Source organism: Bicyclus anynana, chromosome 15, assembly GCF_947172395.1.
Source record: "Bicyclus anynana chromosome 15, ilBicAnyn1.1, whole genome shotgun sequence".
NCBI lineage: Eukaryota > Metazoa > Arthropoda > Insecta > Lepidoptera > Nymphalidae > Bicyclus > Bicyclus anynana.
In genome coordinates this window covers 6869333-6889045 of record NC_069097.1, presented here as the reverse complement: position 1 = coordinate 6889045, position 19713 = coordinate 6869333, and the positions used below count along the sequence as shown (strand labels likewise).

The following is a 19713-nucleotide window of genomic DNA, read 5'->3' as shown; positions in this document are numbered from 1 at the left end:
TTGTGTAATTCGTGGATAGTGTTGTTGTTTACATATTTATTAACTTTGCATGGTAATTTAGGCCTTTACTAACCTCTAATATGTAAATGTTTTCTGTCCCAAATAAATAAAAAAAAAATAAAAATAAAATAAAAAAAATTCTATAGATGGCAGGTTATCATCATTATCAGCCTACTTTAATGGCCTACTATAGTGTCAAGCCTTATAAAGGCGACGATAGCCCAGTGGATATGACTTCTGCCTCGGATTCTGGCGGGCGTGTGTTCAAATCCGGTACGGGACATGCACCTCCAACTTATCAGTTGTGTGCATTTTAATAAATTAAATATCACGTGTCTCAAACGGTGAAAAAACATACCAGTGAATTATCTTAATTCTCTGCGTGTCGTGTGTGAAGTCTACCAATCCGCATTGGGCCAGCGTGATGGACTATTTGGCTGCCCCTGTCATTCTGGGAGGAGACTCGAGCTCAGCAGTGAGCCGAATATGGGTTCATAATGATGATGAAGCTTGGTTGATTATATTTAGTCATTATAAGCTATACACTATACTGATAATAATAAATAATGATCGGGATACGAGGTACAGCGTGTAAGACGACGTTGTCCCAACTCCAGATTAAGAATTACTGAAAATGTCTTAGAAAGAAAAGCTTAATATTAATTTATAGCCCGACGTAGGACCTGCCCAGGATTTCGTAAGTCGTAATATAAAGCTACTAGACTAACGATGTAACCCCTGTAGCCAAGTGGAATGATAATTCTCTTTCTACGATCGCAAACGCTTCGAAAACTAGAAAAATGTATGGGAATGACAAATCTTGATCACGTGACCTTATAACAAATGTCATTCCCATCGTTCGAAGCGTTTGCGATTGTAGAAAGATAATCGTCGTGTCACTTGGCTACAAGGGCAGGTAGTTTTTATACTAGCAGACGCCCGCGACTCCGTTCGCGTGTTTTACACAAATCCCGCGGGAACCATGGATTTTTCCGCGATTAAAAGTAGCCTTCGTATTAATTCAGAGTAAAATCTATTTCCATTCCAAACCAATCGGAACCGGTTCTATAGGTACGGCGTAAAGGAGTAACAAACATACTTACACACACACTTTCGCCTTTATAACATTACAGTGTGAGGTGTGATTCTATCGTAGTACTAACTGACTCGCAAACGTTCTGCCATTTATATTTTTTAACCGACTTTCAAATAGGAGGAGGTTCTATGTTCAGCTTAATGTATGTTTTTTTTTTAATACAAATATACTATAATCGTGATTTAAAATATTAATCTAATAATAATCTAATCGGAGGAGTTTCAAAGAAGTTGGTAACAACACGAAAATTTCATTACATCACACTAATCCTACTAATACACTATAAAGGCGAAAGTTTGTGTGTAAGTGTGTAAGTGTGTAAGTATGTTTGTTCCTCTTGTACGCTGCAGCTACTAAAGCAATTTGGCTGAAACTTGAAATGAAAATAGATTTTGCTTTGGATTAACATATAGGCTACTTTTCATCCCGGAAAAATCCATGATTTGTGAAAAACGGAATTCCACGCAGACGAAGTCACGGGTATCCGCGAGTACGTATATGAGATACTAACTTAAGTTATCAAAAAACAATACAATTAAATTGAAAATGTTTTAATATACAGTCCAATTTCGTTTCACTCGAACGCGTCTCAAAGAAAACTCAATAGGAGCTCTTTCAAAATACTTTTCTTATTTGTGGCTGTGCTTTGAACGGGACAATATTACATACAATCTGTGGCGCTTTGAGTTCAAGATGCACGTCTACCGTACACTGATTGTTGGGGGAAATATCTCGACCTCATTCAGATTCCTGATGAGATTTTCGCAAATTTTCCTAACGGCAAAGATACAAAACACTAGCAGATGTTCCGCGGTTTTATCCGCATAGTTACTGTTCCCGTGGAAATACGTGGATTAAATATAGATTACTAGTGGATGCCCGCGACTTCGTCCGCGTGGAATTCAGTTTTTCAAAAATCCCTCGGGAATTATGAATTTTTCCGGGATGAAAAGTAGCCTAAGTGTTGATCCATGCTATAATATACCTCAATACCAAATCTAGAGTAAAATCTATTTCCATTTCAAATTTCCGCCAAATCGCTTCAGTAGCAGCGGCGTTAAAGAGTAACAAACATCCAAACATACATTCAAACATCCATACAAACTTTCACGATTATAATATTAGTAGGATATAGAAGAAACAAGTGTGCTTTAGACCATTCGATTAAAGAAAATTACTTAGAAGAAAGATCTGATAGCTTGACCTCCAACCCAAGACCTCGTAGGAAACACTGGACTAACAAGGCAAAAAAATAAGCATATCTTTTTTTAACTAATTTAATTTTTTTTACAATTTAAATTTTAGTTTAGTCGGTACGTTTTATGTTTTTTAAATTCGGTTTAATTTTTTTATTAATTTTATATTTTAATCTCTTTTCCTCAAGTTCGTAAATATTGTGTAGGTACAATAGTCCAATATGCGGGAATTGAACCTATGATCTCAAATGAAAAATCTCGACAAAACATTTGTTGAGAATTCTTTACAAATTGTTAAAGATTTTGTCTGCCATTAGTATGCCAGTTTGGTGGACCATACTAACAAACTCATTCATATTTTATAGAATTTATAAAATTACTCTCAAATGAACTGCATTTATACACACAGTAAATTGAAATATTGAAAATGGAAGCCATTTTTCGTGATTATCTAGACCTCATAATATTCTGGTCTTGTATTATGTCCGGGCGTGACCTCATTTTGTGTCACCCGTTATAAAATATAGATTTATGGGACAAGAAAAATTGAACATCTTTGAAGTCTGGCCCGTTTTATGACAATAGACACGTCAAACAATCTTTGATAAGGAAATACGTATAGTCTTACGTATTATATAGCGGAAACCGGTTTGTTTTTGCAGGCTGATGAAAATGCAAATAGAATTATTGGGATCGAAAATATAATGTATGCAATGAAAATATTTTAACAGCTGTCCAAATAAAATATTTAACAAAATTTTATTAGGACCTTTTCATTTAGATGTATTTTTTGGTACGTACGGTTTTCTAATTCTTGTTATTATTGAAACTGCAAAGCTCTGATTTTAAAACAGAAAGTTTTTAATTACACGTTAGAGTCGATTTAGGATAGTGTATTTTTTATTAAGCTAAAGTCGTAGTTAAATCTTACTACGGCAAATATGCACCAACGATTTTACGTGTTTCAATGAAATATCGTGAAAAGATTTTTACGTGTTTCAGTGAAATATCGTGAAAATCTGTCAAAGTCACATGTTAAAAGCCTTTTTCTTAAAGTCATAATCTTTTCTGCAAATTATATTCTTAATATGAATGAATAAAATCACATTTAAATGTTGTTTGTTAAAAATTAAATGTTAAAATCACTTTGTGTCTCTGTTACTGTTAGTTACTAAGGGTGCTGTATAAACTAATATTATAAAGCTGAAGAGTTTGTTTGTTTGATTGACCGCGCTAATCTCAGAAACTACTGGTCCGATTTGAAAAATTCTTTCAGTGTTAGATAGCCCACTTATTAAGGAAATCTATAAGCTATATATTATTCCCGTATTCCTACGGGAACGGGTACCACACGGGTGAAACCGCGCAGTCAGCTAGTAAATTAATTTACGGAGATATAATATATGCAAGGATTTAAATAAAAGCTTCCAGGCACCTATCTTAGCGGCACGCTAAGTTATCAAAACTTATGACTACTAGTTATTACTACTTGATAAGTTTTGACACAGCTGTGGTTTTCATAAATTGTCATCTAAATATATAAAACTCAAAGGCGACTGATTGACATAGTGATCTATCAACGCGCAGGCCAAACCACTGGACGGATCAGGCTGAAATTTGGCATGTCGATAGATGTTATGATGTAGGCATCCGCTAAGAAAGGATTTTGATCAATTCTACCTCTAAGGGGATAAAAAAGAGGATGAAAGTTTGTATGAAACTTTGTTAATTTTGCGGCGATTTGGCTGTAATGAGATTTTACTTTTTATCCCGGAAAAATCCATCCAGCGGCGGTTTTGTAAAAAACTGAATTCCACGTGAACGAAGTCGCGGGCGCCCTCTAGTTCTAAAATATAAGCGTATTTTCTTGAAATGACAAATCGTCTGCTATTGTAGAATCGCTAATAAAACTGTGGATTTATATTATACGAGTGTTTTCTTTATGAATCGTAAATTCATAAGACAAGTAAATGTACTCGTGGTTTTATTAGTGCTAATAAAAGTAAGTACACTTCTGTCTGGAACTGTGATGATAAACTATTTAAGAAGTATGGATAACAAATGTGATGTATACTGGAAGTATACGATATTTTTATATATATCACAAGGTTTTTTATTTTGTTCATGAACATCTCTCATAGAAATTTAGTACAGAACAAGTCTAATTTTTTTATTATCCTAACAAGTTAGCCCTTGACTACAGTCTCACCTGGTGGTAAGTGATGATGCAATCTTAGATGGAAGCGGGCTAACTTGTTAGGATGAAAACCACACTCCTTTCGGTTTCTACACGACATCGTAGCGGGACGCTAAATCGCTTTGCGGTACATCTTTGTCGCTATTGTGGTAACTAGCCACAGCCGAAGCCTCCCACCAGCTAGTCCTGGACCGATTAAGAAAACCTCAATCGGCCCAGCCGGGGATCGAACCCAGGACCTCCGTCTTGTAAATCCACCGCGCAAACCACTGCACCACGGAGGCTGTCTCGTATCCTCAAGATCATTGATTTAAAATTACGTTATTATCATAATTCATCTACAGTTTTAGAAACTTATGGCTAAAAACTTTCCAAAGTCAAAGTCAAAGTACATTTTTTTCAATTAGGCTTAGTTAACAAGCTCTTTTGGAATGTCAGGTAATAATATTTTTAGATGATGGTGCTAACAATTGGTCGAAAACTCAGCCAGCTGTTTTTTTGTTTATCACCACTTTACAAATTTATCTAAAATTATGTACCAACGCAATCGTATAGTGCAATTTAATACCAAGCTTTTTTATAAGCTTGCGTTTAATTAGCTCAACGGTAAGAGCGATACAAGTGATCACCGAGGGGTGGTGGTTCGATCCCCGCCCCTTTGGACTAATTGTCGTACCCACTCCTAATACAGTCTTTTCCGACTATTTGGAGGGGAATGGGAATTTTGGTAATTTTTCATTTTTCAAAAAGTTAAGGCAAATATTCATTTTTAATAAAAAAAAATTATAGAGTTCACAGTGGTTCCGTGGTTTCGTATGCAATTAACCTTAAAAGAATTATGTTACTTAAACAACATTACGATGTACTCTTATACGTATAATTTAAAAATTACACTTTTGTCTATGGACTATGTTTGATCGATTCAAAGGTTGAATCATTTCGTATGATTTGTGAATACATAGAAAATATTTTTATTTTATTCAACGAATTTTTTCAATCGCTCTAATAACGAGCTAACGAGCATAATCTATGTCACCTGTCACCAAATGTTGAGTGATTACCGGTCCAAACCCCTTGTATATTTGGTATAGAAACGAGGAGGCCTATCCTGTTGTAGGCCATTAAAATGATGATGATGATGATGATGATGATGGTGATGATGATGATGATGGTATTTATTTATATGCATCCATATGCATTGCTAAATCATTGCCAGGTTTCGAGGGATTTCTGTTTATTTACTTAAAGCTCTCAAAACCTATACTAGTAAATCCCTCAATGTAAATGATTTATCAGTGAATATTAAATCATCATCAACCTATTTTTTAAAGACCTACATTAAATCACAGGATCTACATTAACGATGCCCCGCGCGCACGACTTCATACCCGCGCAGTCCTTCCATCTGCCCCGCGTAAACGACTTAACACCCGCCCAGTCCTTCTCCTCCCGTCACCCGCATATCATGGGAGTGTCATCAATGAACATGCCAAGCTATATATGAATATACTAGCGGACGAACGTGACTTCGTGCGCCCTTAGACTTTCTTTGATTCGGGTCAGTCTCAGAATCCGGTCATAACGGTCGTCTACTATTGAAATTAAAAAAAAAAGCAAAAGTGGTAACTATCGCTTTTACCTTGGCTTTAAAAAACCATACTTAAAAAACACTAATTCTCTTAGTTTTTAAACTCTAATGTGGTCAGTTAATACAGAAAATTCAATACTCCCCTTCTCAAAACCGCTTACAGATTCAAACACAAAGTTTATCTCATTTTCATGTTTCCCTTTTCATGAAAATTCGTAACGAATTTCTGTGTAAACGGTAAAGTTATCATTTAGTTCGTTCTCTAATTCTGAACATTTTAATTAATTTTATTTACAAAAGCGGCTTTTTTCATAAGTTATACATAATGCTTATAAAAAATTTAAATTTCTTGAATATTGTCATATTAGTCACTTTTTATCTCTTTAATTTCTTTAATATCTATACATTTATAAAGCGCGTTCGGTCAGTTTTAGATTGACCTATCGGCGATCTCGGAGAATAAAATTGTAATTTCTAAAAGCTCATTTTTCAGGAAAAATAAAAAACCGAATTTTGGCGAGTGTTGACAAAGTAATAAAGTAGTAAAGTTGACTTGGATAAAAGTGAAATAGCTCGAATGAAAGCTAATTTTTATATAGTTTTTGTTAAGTTTAATTGACAAAAGCCTAGATAATAAAGCCATAAATTAAAAAAATAAAAGTAACCGAAAATAAATCATCGTTGTATTTTCAATTTCATATTGTAATGTCCATTACCATTTTATTCGCCGTACAGTCTAACCAGAATTTAAAATTGTACTCTGCACTTACCATTTCTATCTGTAGGTTTAAAACCTACAGAATAAAACGCTAAGTGCAAGATAAATTACGCGCACCGACTGAAAGAGAAAGAGAATAAAATAGTAACTGATTTTATCCTATTCAATTCTTAAATTTTGAGTACCGGAAGACAATTGTATGTTTGTTCGTACGAAGAAGTAGGAATACATTATGGTACTATTATATTACCATTTCTCATACCTTTATGCCAGTGAATATATCTTGGAATATTATTATAATATTTTGTAACTTCGTTAATAACTGCATAAAAATTATGAAAAAAAATAACTAGATGTATTAATATACCTATAGATCCCAAAAATGAAATAATACTAAAATACGTGTAATGGCAGTTACCATTTTATTCTCCGGGAACGGCGCTATATCTAATTTGAGATTGATATCTCAAATAAAAAGTATTTTTATTCCTTCTTAACACACTCTCTTATTTTTTAGTAGGTAATAATAGGATCCTGATCCAAGACCGAGGTTGAAGTTTTAAAATTGGGAGTGATAAATAAATTAAATAGATTATTCTATTGCAGCGTAAAATTTAAGTAATAATTCATTAGCTTCCTGATTATACTTGACTTATTAGCACTGACAACATTATCTGTATAAATGATCCAAAGTTCAGTGACAATGAACCTCTAATTCACGTTGTTTCATAAATAGTTGCAGGAAGTCATAAACAGTTCAATTTCTCTAGCTAAGGCACTAAAACGTAGCTACAGCGTTAAATCTTGTATTATGAGTTCATTATGCCAACGTCACACCGTTCCGCTTTGTAACACGTGCCGGTGAAATATTGTTTACACAAATTCGGTCGCATTATATTTAATTTACGGCAGACCACAATATTTGTTCAAGGGTCAGGCATAGCTTAACCGTTAATAGAATTTACGGAGGCCTCGGCGCAATACCGTTCTTATATTTTTCGTTTTACGTACTTATTAGTAGGAGCCCATGATGCTAAACTTGTACTTACTCGAACGTAGCTTGGGAACGTCCTAATGGATTTGGTATATTAGATAAAAGAAAAAATAAATGGTTTAATAGTATTGTCGCTTTTAGTTGCGGGAAAAAACTACAGACTTTAAACACAATCTTAGTTACTTAGTTTGCGAAATTCTTCGAAAATATTATTTGAAGGTTAGTAATAAAACAAATACTCGTGGCTCGAACAGAGAAGTTAATAATATATTTTGCCCTCCTACTCTCTTATATAACACTCAAATCAGCAGATTTGCGAAATTTACACTTTCTAGCTAAATATGGTTTTTAATGTTGCCCTAAACGTACCCACCAACAATATATAGGGGTAAGGGTTTATACTTGATGGACGTACTCAACAACCTCCTTTCCGTTTTTTCGGTTCGGTTTTTTCCTTTTAAGATACAGAACCCTACAAACGTGTTACATACTAAAAGAAAAGTTCTAACTGCAAACTGCACTAGTTGTGCTTTAGCAGCTAATAGGACTAATAAACTAACTATTAATGGTTTTAGTTAGCTTGTTGTTCCTACAAAGTATAAAACCAGTCTGGCGTTTACCTTATGAAATTGCTAGTTAATTTTTAATTACCTGAAGTATTTAGCACACATTATTGAAGTCAGTTATTTTAATTTTTAAAATCCATCCATACGAATATCCATTATGAATTCGAAATTAAGTATATCTGTCTGTTACTTTTTGTCTACGTCTAATCCATTGAACAAATTTTGATGATTTTTAGTATAGAAATAATATATAGCAACGCATATATCGCTCAGATTGTTTTCAAGCTAATTAGCAAATTATAAAAAATCCTAGCAGCTTTCCCAGCTTTTTCTGAAGATATTGTTAAAAATGGTTGTCATGTTTAGCTATTTAGCTTTATATATTTATATATTTAGCTTTAGTTTCATATTTTAAAGAATTTTAAATAACAAGGTTTATTATCCCATAGCAGGTATATTAAAGTTACAACTGCCTCTTACCATTTCACTTGAAACATATTGTGTCGGGTGATATATTGTTTAGGTAAACTAATTTAGTCGTATTCGGTTAAATTTACGGCATCAACGTTAACTTATTGAACCGCTAATGTAAGCCTTTTACATCGCTGAGAGGTATTGTGTTAGAATTTATTTATTTCATTTCTGATACTTGTACTCATCGGTATTAAATATGTTCTTTGTATACAATTTATACATCATGTGTCAATACATACGATATCATTAAATAATAACTAAATAAATAATGAAACTTAAGTGACTTCTGTTATACAAAGTAAATAAAGCAATGTAATATATGGTTTTACTAAAAATTCAAAGGTTTAAAAGTTAAAAGTTATTATGTAACTTATTGTTCACTTATGTTGTAAAATCTTATCCCAATTTACTGCGACAGTATGCTAACATCAACCAATGATAATCTACTCTCTAAAATACCCTATGAAAAGTAAAAGAAAAAATATTCTTACCTCAAATAGCTTCTCCTTTTCATCGTTCTCGTTATATTTTCCCAGCAACAGAAGACTATCCTCAGAAAACTTTATCTCTTCAATGGGGTTCTTAACGTCGACAGTTACATTCAATTTGCAATCAATGTATAATTCAATCTTTTCTTCTTCAACGCGTATAATTATTTGCGTCCATTCGCCATTTTTGAAACCTTTATAAACTAATGGCTTATCTGAGAAAAATTTGCTATCCAGCAACATTATTCTTGCCTTGCTTCTATGGAATTGTTCGAAGCATAATGCAACTTTGTCATTACTTTCAACAGATATTGAGAATAAGCAAGGAGAATTGCGTATGTCCAGCGTTATGTAGGCGAATATTTCAAACGGTGGTGCAAGACTGACCAATGGTTCAATAAACTTGTCTAGAGTTACATTTGGAGATGGGTCGTTTAATAATAATTTAATCGCGCCAAATCCGTCGCTTCCTTCTACTACTTCTAATGATTCTGTATTCATTTTTATAACATCTAGTATGTCATATTTTTCTGAAACAGAATATATTTTTATAATAGTATTTCAGTCTTTCAAAGTACTTTGAACTAATTTCTAATTTGCTAAATCGTTTAAGAACTCTATCAAGCCGTGAGAGTGAGAGATCTCAAATGATTTCATGGAATTGAGACACGAACCTTTTAGAATCTACTCAAGTATTTCAGTCTCAATATCTAGAAAAATTCAAACAACTTAATAGATTTAATCATACTTTGTAAGACCAACACGATTTTATTGTTTCATAAAATAACAACTAAATTTAAAAACTCAAGTAAACTATCAAAAAAAGAATGCATTTTTATTTTATGGTTCAAATAAGCTTTTTTTTTAAATAAGACTGAATTTCGTCACTGCAAACTTGGTATTAAATTATTATCGAAGGTGCTTTGGTGTACCTAATCACGATCGAATGCTAATGGCAGCAGTCACGGTAGCTTATAAAACACGTTCAGTACAATAATAAAGTTAGTGTACCCACCCATTAGGTGTGGGTGTAAAACAGAATTAGGTGTTACATATAATAAAGTACCCTGTATTTCAAGTGTACGGAATTCGTCGGGTGTAAACTTGTTTGCATTGAATCCGGTGGCTTATGCGATTTAGCACGTTAAATTGCATTGAGATCTTTCTAACTCCAGAATAACTTTAATCATTTGAATACACATGCAAAGAGCTACTTGGACTGGTGTCCGGAATTAAATTTATATAGATAAGCACCCGTAAGTAGGTAACTCAAAATCGTGGCAAATATTTTGAATTTCTTTTCAAATAATGAAAATTATAAATACCTGGAACCATGGAGAGCGTTGTGGAAATGCAAGTGACAAATCTGAAAAAGAAAAGAGTCCAAATTTAATAATAGCACATTAAGGTCATGCTAATTTTGAGTAAAATTGTAATAAAGACTTGTTGGTTTGTTATACCTAACATTATGCATGTATGAATACCTTTGTGTAAGTTAATATCAGGTATTAAGTACCTACCTATGATAAAGGTTAGTTTCTGGGTATGAATCGATTGTTTGTTATTTTCTACAAGAAGTTATCACTAACAGTCCGGAGAAGAAAAGTCAGTGGTGTTACAGTCATCCCTTGAGTACGCAACTTCGGCCTAGGTCGTTATCATTAACATATATTAACTTAAGACAGTGTTCGTTGTCAATGACAATCATCAAAAATCACAATCATCAAAAATCACTCTAAGCTCGCCAACTCACATTAGATAACTCACAATGGTAGGCAGTGGAAATCCTATCCTACTATCCTACTAATATTATAAACGCGAAAGTTTGTATGGATGTTTGGATGTATGTTACTCTTTAACGCCGCTACTACTGAAGCGATTTGGCTGACATTTGGAATGGACATAGATTTTACTTTTTATCCCGAAAAAATCCATGGTTTCCCGAGATTTGCGAAAACTGATGATTTTGATGATATGAATGTTTGTTACTCTTTCACGCCTCGACTACTGAACCGAATTAGCTGAAATTTGGTATAAGATATATTATAGCTTGGATTAATACATAGGCAACTTTTTATCCCGGAAAAATCCATGGTTCCTGAGGGATTTGTGAAAAACTAATTCCACGCGGACGAAGTCGCGGGCGTCCGCTAGTATATAATAAAAAATAGACAAATATTGATGATTGAAATTGATAATAATATAATCATAATCAATTATTAACATCATTGCAGCTTGGGTTGGGTCATTTGCAGTCTAAACTGGCTCAGATCTGGCCAGGTGGTAGGCATTGTTCGGGGCTAGTTACCACTCTACCGGCAAAGACGTACCGCCAAGCGATTTAGGGTTCCGGTGCGATGCCGAGTAGCAACTGTCAGAGATATGGGTAGAGTATACTCGTACCTCTTCCAAATAAGTCGACTTCCATCTTAGATTGCATCGTCCATAATATCAGGTGAGATCGCACTTAACTTGCCCTTGAATAATAATATCAGTGCGCAATCAACAATGTTTTCAAAACGAAGTTACTAAAAGGTTCAAATGTTCCATGTTATCATGCATATTAATGAGCTTGTAAATGCTGCATTTTAATCGCATGATCGAATATAAATGGTTCATAAGCATAGCTGAGATATTACTCTTAGGTATGTAAGTAATTGCAATAACCACTTACTTGTTTAAGTATTAAGGGATTAGATTTTTAATCTCTCCCATTATATTTATTTATTTACATTACACATTCTCTCTCTCTCCCTCTCTCTTTTTCACTTACGACTTTATTCGCGTGAAATTCCTAGTCATAAAACAAAATTCTGTTTCTCTCTGTCATATTATGTTGTTTTTATATGACATCATCATTTCATCATTATCAACACATATTCGGCTTACTGTTGAGCTTGAGTCTCCTCTCAGAATGAGAGGGGTTAGGCCAATAGTCCACCACGCTGGCCCAGTGCGAACACACGCAGAGAATTAAGAACATTCTCTGGTATGCAGGTTTCCTCACGATGTTTTCCTTCACCGTTTGAGACACGTGATATTTATTTTCTTAAAGTGCACACAACAGCAAAGTTGGAAGAGCATGCCCCAGACCGGATTCGAACCCACATCACGTCTCTTATATGTCATATATTATTATTATTAAATTAAACGAATGTTAATTGAAGGTTATGTAACTGTAAGGTATTTCTTTGTAAAGGTAAAAAAATAGTTATTTGTTAGACTGAAAGTATTAATACCGGTTTCTGCTTTTTATTAGTTCGAATGAACTAATCCATAGCAAATACCGGTATTAATTTTTTTTTTAAGAATTTAAAAATACCGAGCAAGTGAAGGATTCTAATATTGAAGTACGAGCGAGGTGTTTGAACAAAGAATCTTATGATACTTAATAGTGTGACATGTGCTAGAAAGCATTAGTAGACTTTCCGACAGGTGGACTGATGACAAAAAATTTTTATTTTTTTTATTTTTTACAAGTTAGCCCTTGACTACAATCTCACCTGATGGTGAGATTGTAGTCAAGACTTAGATGCAATCTAAGATGGAATCAGGCTAACTCGTTAGGAGGAGAATGAAATCCACACCCCTTTCGGTTTCTACACGACGTCGTACCGGAACGCTAAATCGCTTGGCGGTACGTCTTTGTCGGTAGGGTGGTAACTAGCCACGGCCAAAGCCTCCCACCAGCTAGACCTGGACTAATTAAGAAAATCTCAATCGGTCCAGCCGGGGATCGAACCCAGGACCTCCGTCTTGTAAGTCCACTGCGCATACCACTGCGCCACGGAGGCTGATGATGTTGTGATGTTGATGATTTATCCATAGTGTCCATAGGATTTAAATCATTACACCTACGCAATTATTATACGAATGAACAACTAAGCTAGTGATCTCAATTCGAATACATTTGTAGGTACGTGTTTTGCATATTTAATTACATGTGCTTCAGATTGTAATTTTATACATGAGTCTCATTGACATATATAATAATAAACTGGACGGAGATTTAGTGAAAACGAGATGGTCTATTTTAGGTCTACACTTGTAACCCGTATCATTAAAATTTAAAAAATACAAGGATTTTATAAAATCTAAATAAGTGAATAAGTCTAACTAAAGAAAAAGAAATAAATAAAATGAAAACCCAAGTTTTTGAGAAAAATCAAGCGCCCATATAGCAACTATGACATGATAATTGACAGCAAACGTCAAATCGACTACTGCATTGAAAACGTCACCAATCCATTATTACACATACTAGTGATGCATTTTTTGGGGGAGAATAAATAATGAAAGAATAATAAGTAAATTCGTAGATTTGTATAATCAAAATAAAAAAAAATATATTTTCTTTTATTTCCGCCAGGGTACAATGACTGATCCTGGGTAGATTGAAAAGAGTTTTCAAGTTAGGAGTCAATTAGTAATTAAAAAGAGGCCATGGTCTAATGTGTGACATTTTTAATAGTTCATCTAGTAGTTTTTTCAAGTGATTTTCTATAATAATTTGAAAGACATAATCAAGCTTTTTTATTCTGTCTGTCTGTCCGTCTGTCTGTCCGTCTGTCTGTCTGTCTGTCTTTCTGTTTCTCCGGGCTAATATCTAGAATGGCTAAACCGATTTTAATCTTTGGGATCTTTTGAAACTGAAAGATAGAGGAAGTTATAAAGCAGTTAAAAGGCTACTTTTCATCTTGAAAAAATACATAATTCCTGCAGGATTTGTAATTGGATAAAATCTTCTAAAGCCTATTTTCGTTGAGTCAGATCTTTAATTTAATATATCTATGGTGAGAGTATTTGGCAATAGTAGTTTTCGTTAATTCATATTCACATTCTAAATAATTATATTACTACATAATTTATATTTCAGACTAATATAATAAGCTTCTGTTAGCTTTTATAATTCTGCCTATTATTATTAATAATCCTCCTGATACTATTATGCAAGTACATATTATATTACATATTTACATTGATATCCACATTCATGTTTTAAGTACTGGAGAAATACTCTGTTCATCGTTTTATTACATTGTGGAATAATTTAAGCTCAAAAACCATTACGTATATCATATTGTATAGATTTTGTCTTATAAACTGACTGTTATATTTAATAAAAATCAATATAAAGCTTACATTTACTTTGCAAAAATTAAACAAATCTTACCTATTTTATACCTACTACTTATTAGATATGTTATGTACGTGCCTAAAAGCTAATCCACTGAGCGCACACATGAATAGTTTTGTGTTTTTTAACTTTAGTTATATATTTATGTGTATAAACGTAAAGTTTTACAGTTCCTGAACACACAACTCGATATTGTAGACAATATTTAGGTATTATTTGTTTAAATAATTTTTGTTGTTTACTATGCGACTAAATTAAATTAAGACAATTAGCCACCTTTGTTCGCCTCAGTTTCGGCGCGCTACTGACATATCTAATAGTGTAAAACCTTTGCCTATTGGATATCTGAAGGAAATTTACCTTGAAATTATATTAAACGTTATTTTAACGACATTTCCCTTAACTTTAGCCATGCGCATAAATTATTACATAAAGCGAATTTCTAACGTCACTTGAAAATGTTATTAATGAACGCAAAGGAAGGTTATTATGCGTAATCACGATACACGCATAGACTGGGGCACGTATTATACGCAGTGTTGCCAGACTCAGTGAATCAAACTTCAGAAACGTTCTGAAGCTTGATTTACTGAAATAAAATAACAAGGATTGTTTTTTTATCAGTACAGCTACTGGCACTTTTTAAAAAATAATAAATGTTTTTGTAGGTATACAAACTAATGTAGCTATAGCCGTTTTGAAAATTAACGCTTCGATTTTTTTAGCATTTCGTTCTAGAATTTGATACACTGAATCTGGATCTGAATATGTTCACACGATTATTTATTTATTTATGTAGACACAAAAATAAAAGTTTGATGTTTGTGTTTGCATAATCAAAAACAAAGACTTTCTACGATGCGTTGACATGCATCCTCCATCTATACTAATATTATAAAGCTAAAGAGTTTGTTTGTTTGATTGGTTGAATGCGCTAATCTCGAAATCTTTCAGTGTTAGATAGCCCATTTATCGAGGCTATAGGCTATATTTTATTTTCGTATTAGTAGGCGATTTTAGTTTAGTGTATAGTTTTGCTAAATGGCGATAGTTCCAGTTTTAGACACCGGGTGACGCGTTAGTAAAGTTTGTGGCACCATGTAAGTGTCATGTACTATAATTGCAGTGACAACTTAAGCTCAAGGCCATAACACTTTGCCATAGAAATAAGCTACCTATAATACAGCTTTTCTTGATGAGTATTGTTTACCAACAAAGAAATTAGAATTTTATAACTTAATTATTTGAAATGATCTATGGTTTGTTTATAAAATATCATGTTTCAAATATATTAACCATATTTACCTAATTGTTCTAAGCTTATTAATCAATTTTTTTTAATTATATTAAGAACAAGTAAATTGTAATAATTATTATTAGTGATTTATACCCTCATCTTCAATTTGTTTGTTGGTAAACAGTACTTGTCAAGAAAGGTTGTATTATAGGTTACTTTCCAGGCAACTAACGTGATAATTTTACTAAAACGAAAACGTGTCACCAGACTCTTGTAAATCAGGACATCGCGACACCTGGCAACACTCGTGGCAAGTCATTTGCCTCAGTTGATATTTTACATGTACATGAAATTGCTTTCGTGTTAAATTAAATTAGATATTCATATGAGGTTTGATGTGGGAGGTTTTAATTAACCTATGTGCACGAGTCCTTAGGGAGCAAACTCGTATGTACCAGCAAAGTAGATGTCACGAAAGAAGAGCACTGTATGTGTGATTAGAACTAATTTTAATCACTATGTAGTTAGTTATTATACTTTTTAAAAAAAGTTGTGGTTCATATTCCCCTCTAATTATTTTTGTCTTTTGTAATGTGTTCATAGTGGAGAAGACAATAGATTTTTGTAGTTTTTGCCTTTTTCTTTTTTATTATTCAATATTTTTTCGTTGTTCTAATTAACTACCCTAGTAATTAGATTCCATCATTAAAAAGAGTGATTCAAGATTAAGGTTTATGCAGGTTGCTCGAAAGTATTTCCTATAACTTTGGGATTATATGCATTAGATATATTTTTTTATTAAACCAATATGATTTTTTTTTATTCTTTACAAGTTAGCCCTTGACAATCTCACCCTACAATCCTACAATCTCACCTAAGCCCTACAATCTCACCTAATGGTAAGTGATGATACATTCTAAGATGGAAGCGGGCTAACTTGTTAGAAGGAGTATGAAAATCCACACCCCTTTCGGTTTCTACACCACATCGTACCGGAAAGCTAAACGCTTGGCGGTACGTCTTTGTCGGTAGTGGTAACTAGCCACGGCTGAAACTTCCCACCAGCTAGACCTGGACCAATTAAGAAAACCTCAATCGTCCCAACTGGGGATCGGACCCAAGATCTCCGTCATTGAAATCCACCGCGCATACCACTGCTTCAGGCAGGTTTAAAACCTTCATTTTGATACCAAACACGTGATAATTATCTAGTTAGCTATATCGTTTATTTTTTCGAGGTTAGAATTCCGTCATGTATTTATAATATGTAAATATATAGCCTATATCACAATAGTTTAAGCGCTACAGTGGAACATTCACGCATACATACATACACTGTCAAAATCATTACCCTTCTTTTTGGCTTCGCAGTAGTCGAAAAAAATACATGCTTTCAAGCTACAAAAATATCGTTACAAAACACTGAATTATGCTATGTCAGTCTCTATGAATCTCAAAAATCGCTTCTGTTTACAATCCCGACCGAATAGAATCAAAACATGCATGTAGGTCGTCAAGTCCTCCAAACGTTACCCAGAAACGTAAAAGCGTATTACATTAGCATATAATTTCTACTGAAATTGTTACATTACGTCATACAACGTCCATTCCTTTGCTAGACTTTGATTACACATTTCACTTTGTGGACGTTACTTTGATGCATGTTGTTCAGTTGAGATGCTCGAACAGTTACAGTGAAATTAAATTCTCTCGTCATATTTTATACCAAGTGATAGTCCCTGATGGATTTATAATTGAATTTTGTTCCGCATGTGCTAAAGTAGGTATCACTTCACTTCAACCCTTATTCGGCTCAATGCTGAGCTCGAGTCTCCTCTCAGAATGAGAGTTGTTAGACCAATAGTCCACCACGCTAGCCCAATGCGGATTGGCAGACTTAACACTTATTAGTATATAGTAGCTTCTGGAAAAGCTGGGAAAACTGCTGGGATTTTTTGAAGTTTGTTAATTGGATTGAAAACAATCTGACCAATTCGGTCAGATTGTTTATGTTGTGAAAACGATATATGCGTCGTTGTATATTATTTATATACTAAAAATCATCAAAAGAGTATTTTGTTGGACCTGGGTGACGTTGTCGCATGGGTTTTTCGGCTTTTCGCGGATAATAGCAAAATAAATAAAATATAATATATTCATGATGAACTTCCGCAAAGTAACGCCTGCTTTTATCCAAAAGTTTGATATTTTTTTAAATGTCTAATAATAAGTACATTCGTTTCCATGGCGACTTCGTTGTTAGTGACATTTTAATTCAAACAAGTCGTGTTGTTGGCGAAAAGTTCGTCGACGAGTATAAAATAGTAGAATACGGATCAGGGTCACGTAACCCTGACGCGAGTAAAACATTTTTAGCCACCCCAAAAAAGTGCACAACGCCGCTAAAGAAGTTTTTACTTCAAAAAGTTACAAAAAATCCGCAAAGAATAATGGACCAATTTGTTTTACTGCCCCAATACTTTGCTGCTTTAGAAAATCGGTTAAAAACAGTGTTTAAACAAGGCTTATTAAAATAATTATGAAAAATGCAGAAGTCGTTATATAACTTTAAAAGGTGGCAACTATAATTATATAAATTATCGTGCACAGTCCTCGGTTATCCTTATGCAGTAAAAATACTGTGACGTTATTTATCCTTATTAAATTCAAATAAGGCAAAACCAATTTATCTATTAATAAATAATTACTAAAGGACAAAGTAGATGATATTCTTTTTTCGCTTTAACTAAGATTTAGTTTTTTTTTTACGAATGACGATTAAATAATTATATTTTTTATTTTTTCTGCATTTATCATTCTTGTTATTATAATGCTCTTATTTTGTTACAAGTCAGATGATTTACAGAATACGTATTGTATATAGGTACTAATATTAATAATTTACCTTTTATTAATATTAGTACCTATATATTTGTGCTATTATAGGGTTAATCTTTGGATCTACATAACCGATTTAGAAAATTCTTATACCACTAGAAAGCTACGTTATTGTGAGTGTGATATTTAACCACAGTATTCTCACAGGAACGGGAACTACGCGAGTGAAACCACGTTGCGTCGGTTAGCATTGCTTAAAGAAGTGTAAAACTAGCCTTGTAACCTTCTACAAGGTCCAATAATACAAAAAGTCATCCAAATCCGTTCACTGGTTTGGCACAAAAATGTAATAAACAGTCAAAGTTACTTATTAAAAATAATTGCTTTGTTTTGTTTGAGATATAACAACAATGTTAATCCATGATTTCTTATTAAACGGGTGCGTGCTCATAATTTATTCGCTGTCAATTTCTGTAAAACCAACGCTGGAAAGTGCGCGCCTGTGCGGCGACTTGTGGACACATCGTCGTCATCAACCCATATTCGGCTCACTGCTGAGCTCGAGTCTCCTCTCAGAATGAGAGGGGTTAGGCCAATAGTCCACCACGCTGGCCCAATGCTGATTGGCAGACTTCACATACGCAGAGAATTAAGATAATTCTCTGGTATGCAGGTTTCCTCACGATGTTTTCCTTCACCGATTGAGACACGTGATATTTAATTTCTTAAAATGCACACAACTGAAAAGTTGGAGGTGCATGCCCCGGAACGGTTTCGAACCCACACGTGTATCCACACGTGGACACATACAACAAGCTATTTGACGATGTGGACGTATTTGCGTTGCCCGAACCCCAATATAAAAAGGCCATCTCAATCACTCTTCAAAAATTAGATATCCCTGTACCGAAGTAGTAATAGTCTTAATTCTTATTATTAAATCTCTTATTATAATTATTATAACATTTTTTCTCTTACCTATTTGTGTTTCGTTGTATTTTTAATTATTATTGTTATAATTCTCTCCATTTTTTTTTTATATAGATTTATGTTTGTTTGTTTTTTTTTAATTGAATTATGTTTGTGTATTTTATGACGCCATTATTTTCGTATGTGTATTAGTGGATAGTATCGTTGTTTACATGTTTAAACTATTTTTACGTTTATTTTAGATTTAAGAAATA

General features: G+C 33.6%; 1 protein-coding gene across 6 annotated transcripts in view; it reads right to left on the bottom strand.

Moving 5' to 3' along the window:
* LOC112046625 (collagen alpha-2(IX) chain) overlaps positions 1-19713 on the bottom strand; it is a 107650-nt gene that overhangs the window by 46187 nt on the left and 41750 nt on the right. For all 6 annotated transcript variants that reach the window (XM_052885752.1, XM_052885751.1, XM_052885755.1 and 3 more), the window contains exons 2-3: positions 10643-10683; positions 9321-9847 (exon numbers count right to left, since the gene is read on the bottom strand). In XM_052885752.1, coding sequence (XP_052741712.1) covers positions 9321-9847; positions 10643-10683 — 568 coding nt within the window. The remainder of the gene's footprint in view (positions 1-9320; positions 9848-10642; positions 10684-19713) is intronic.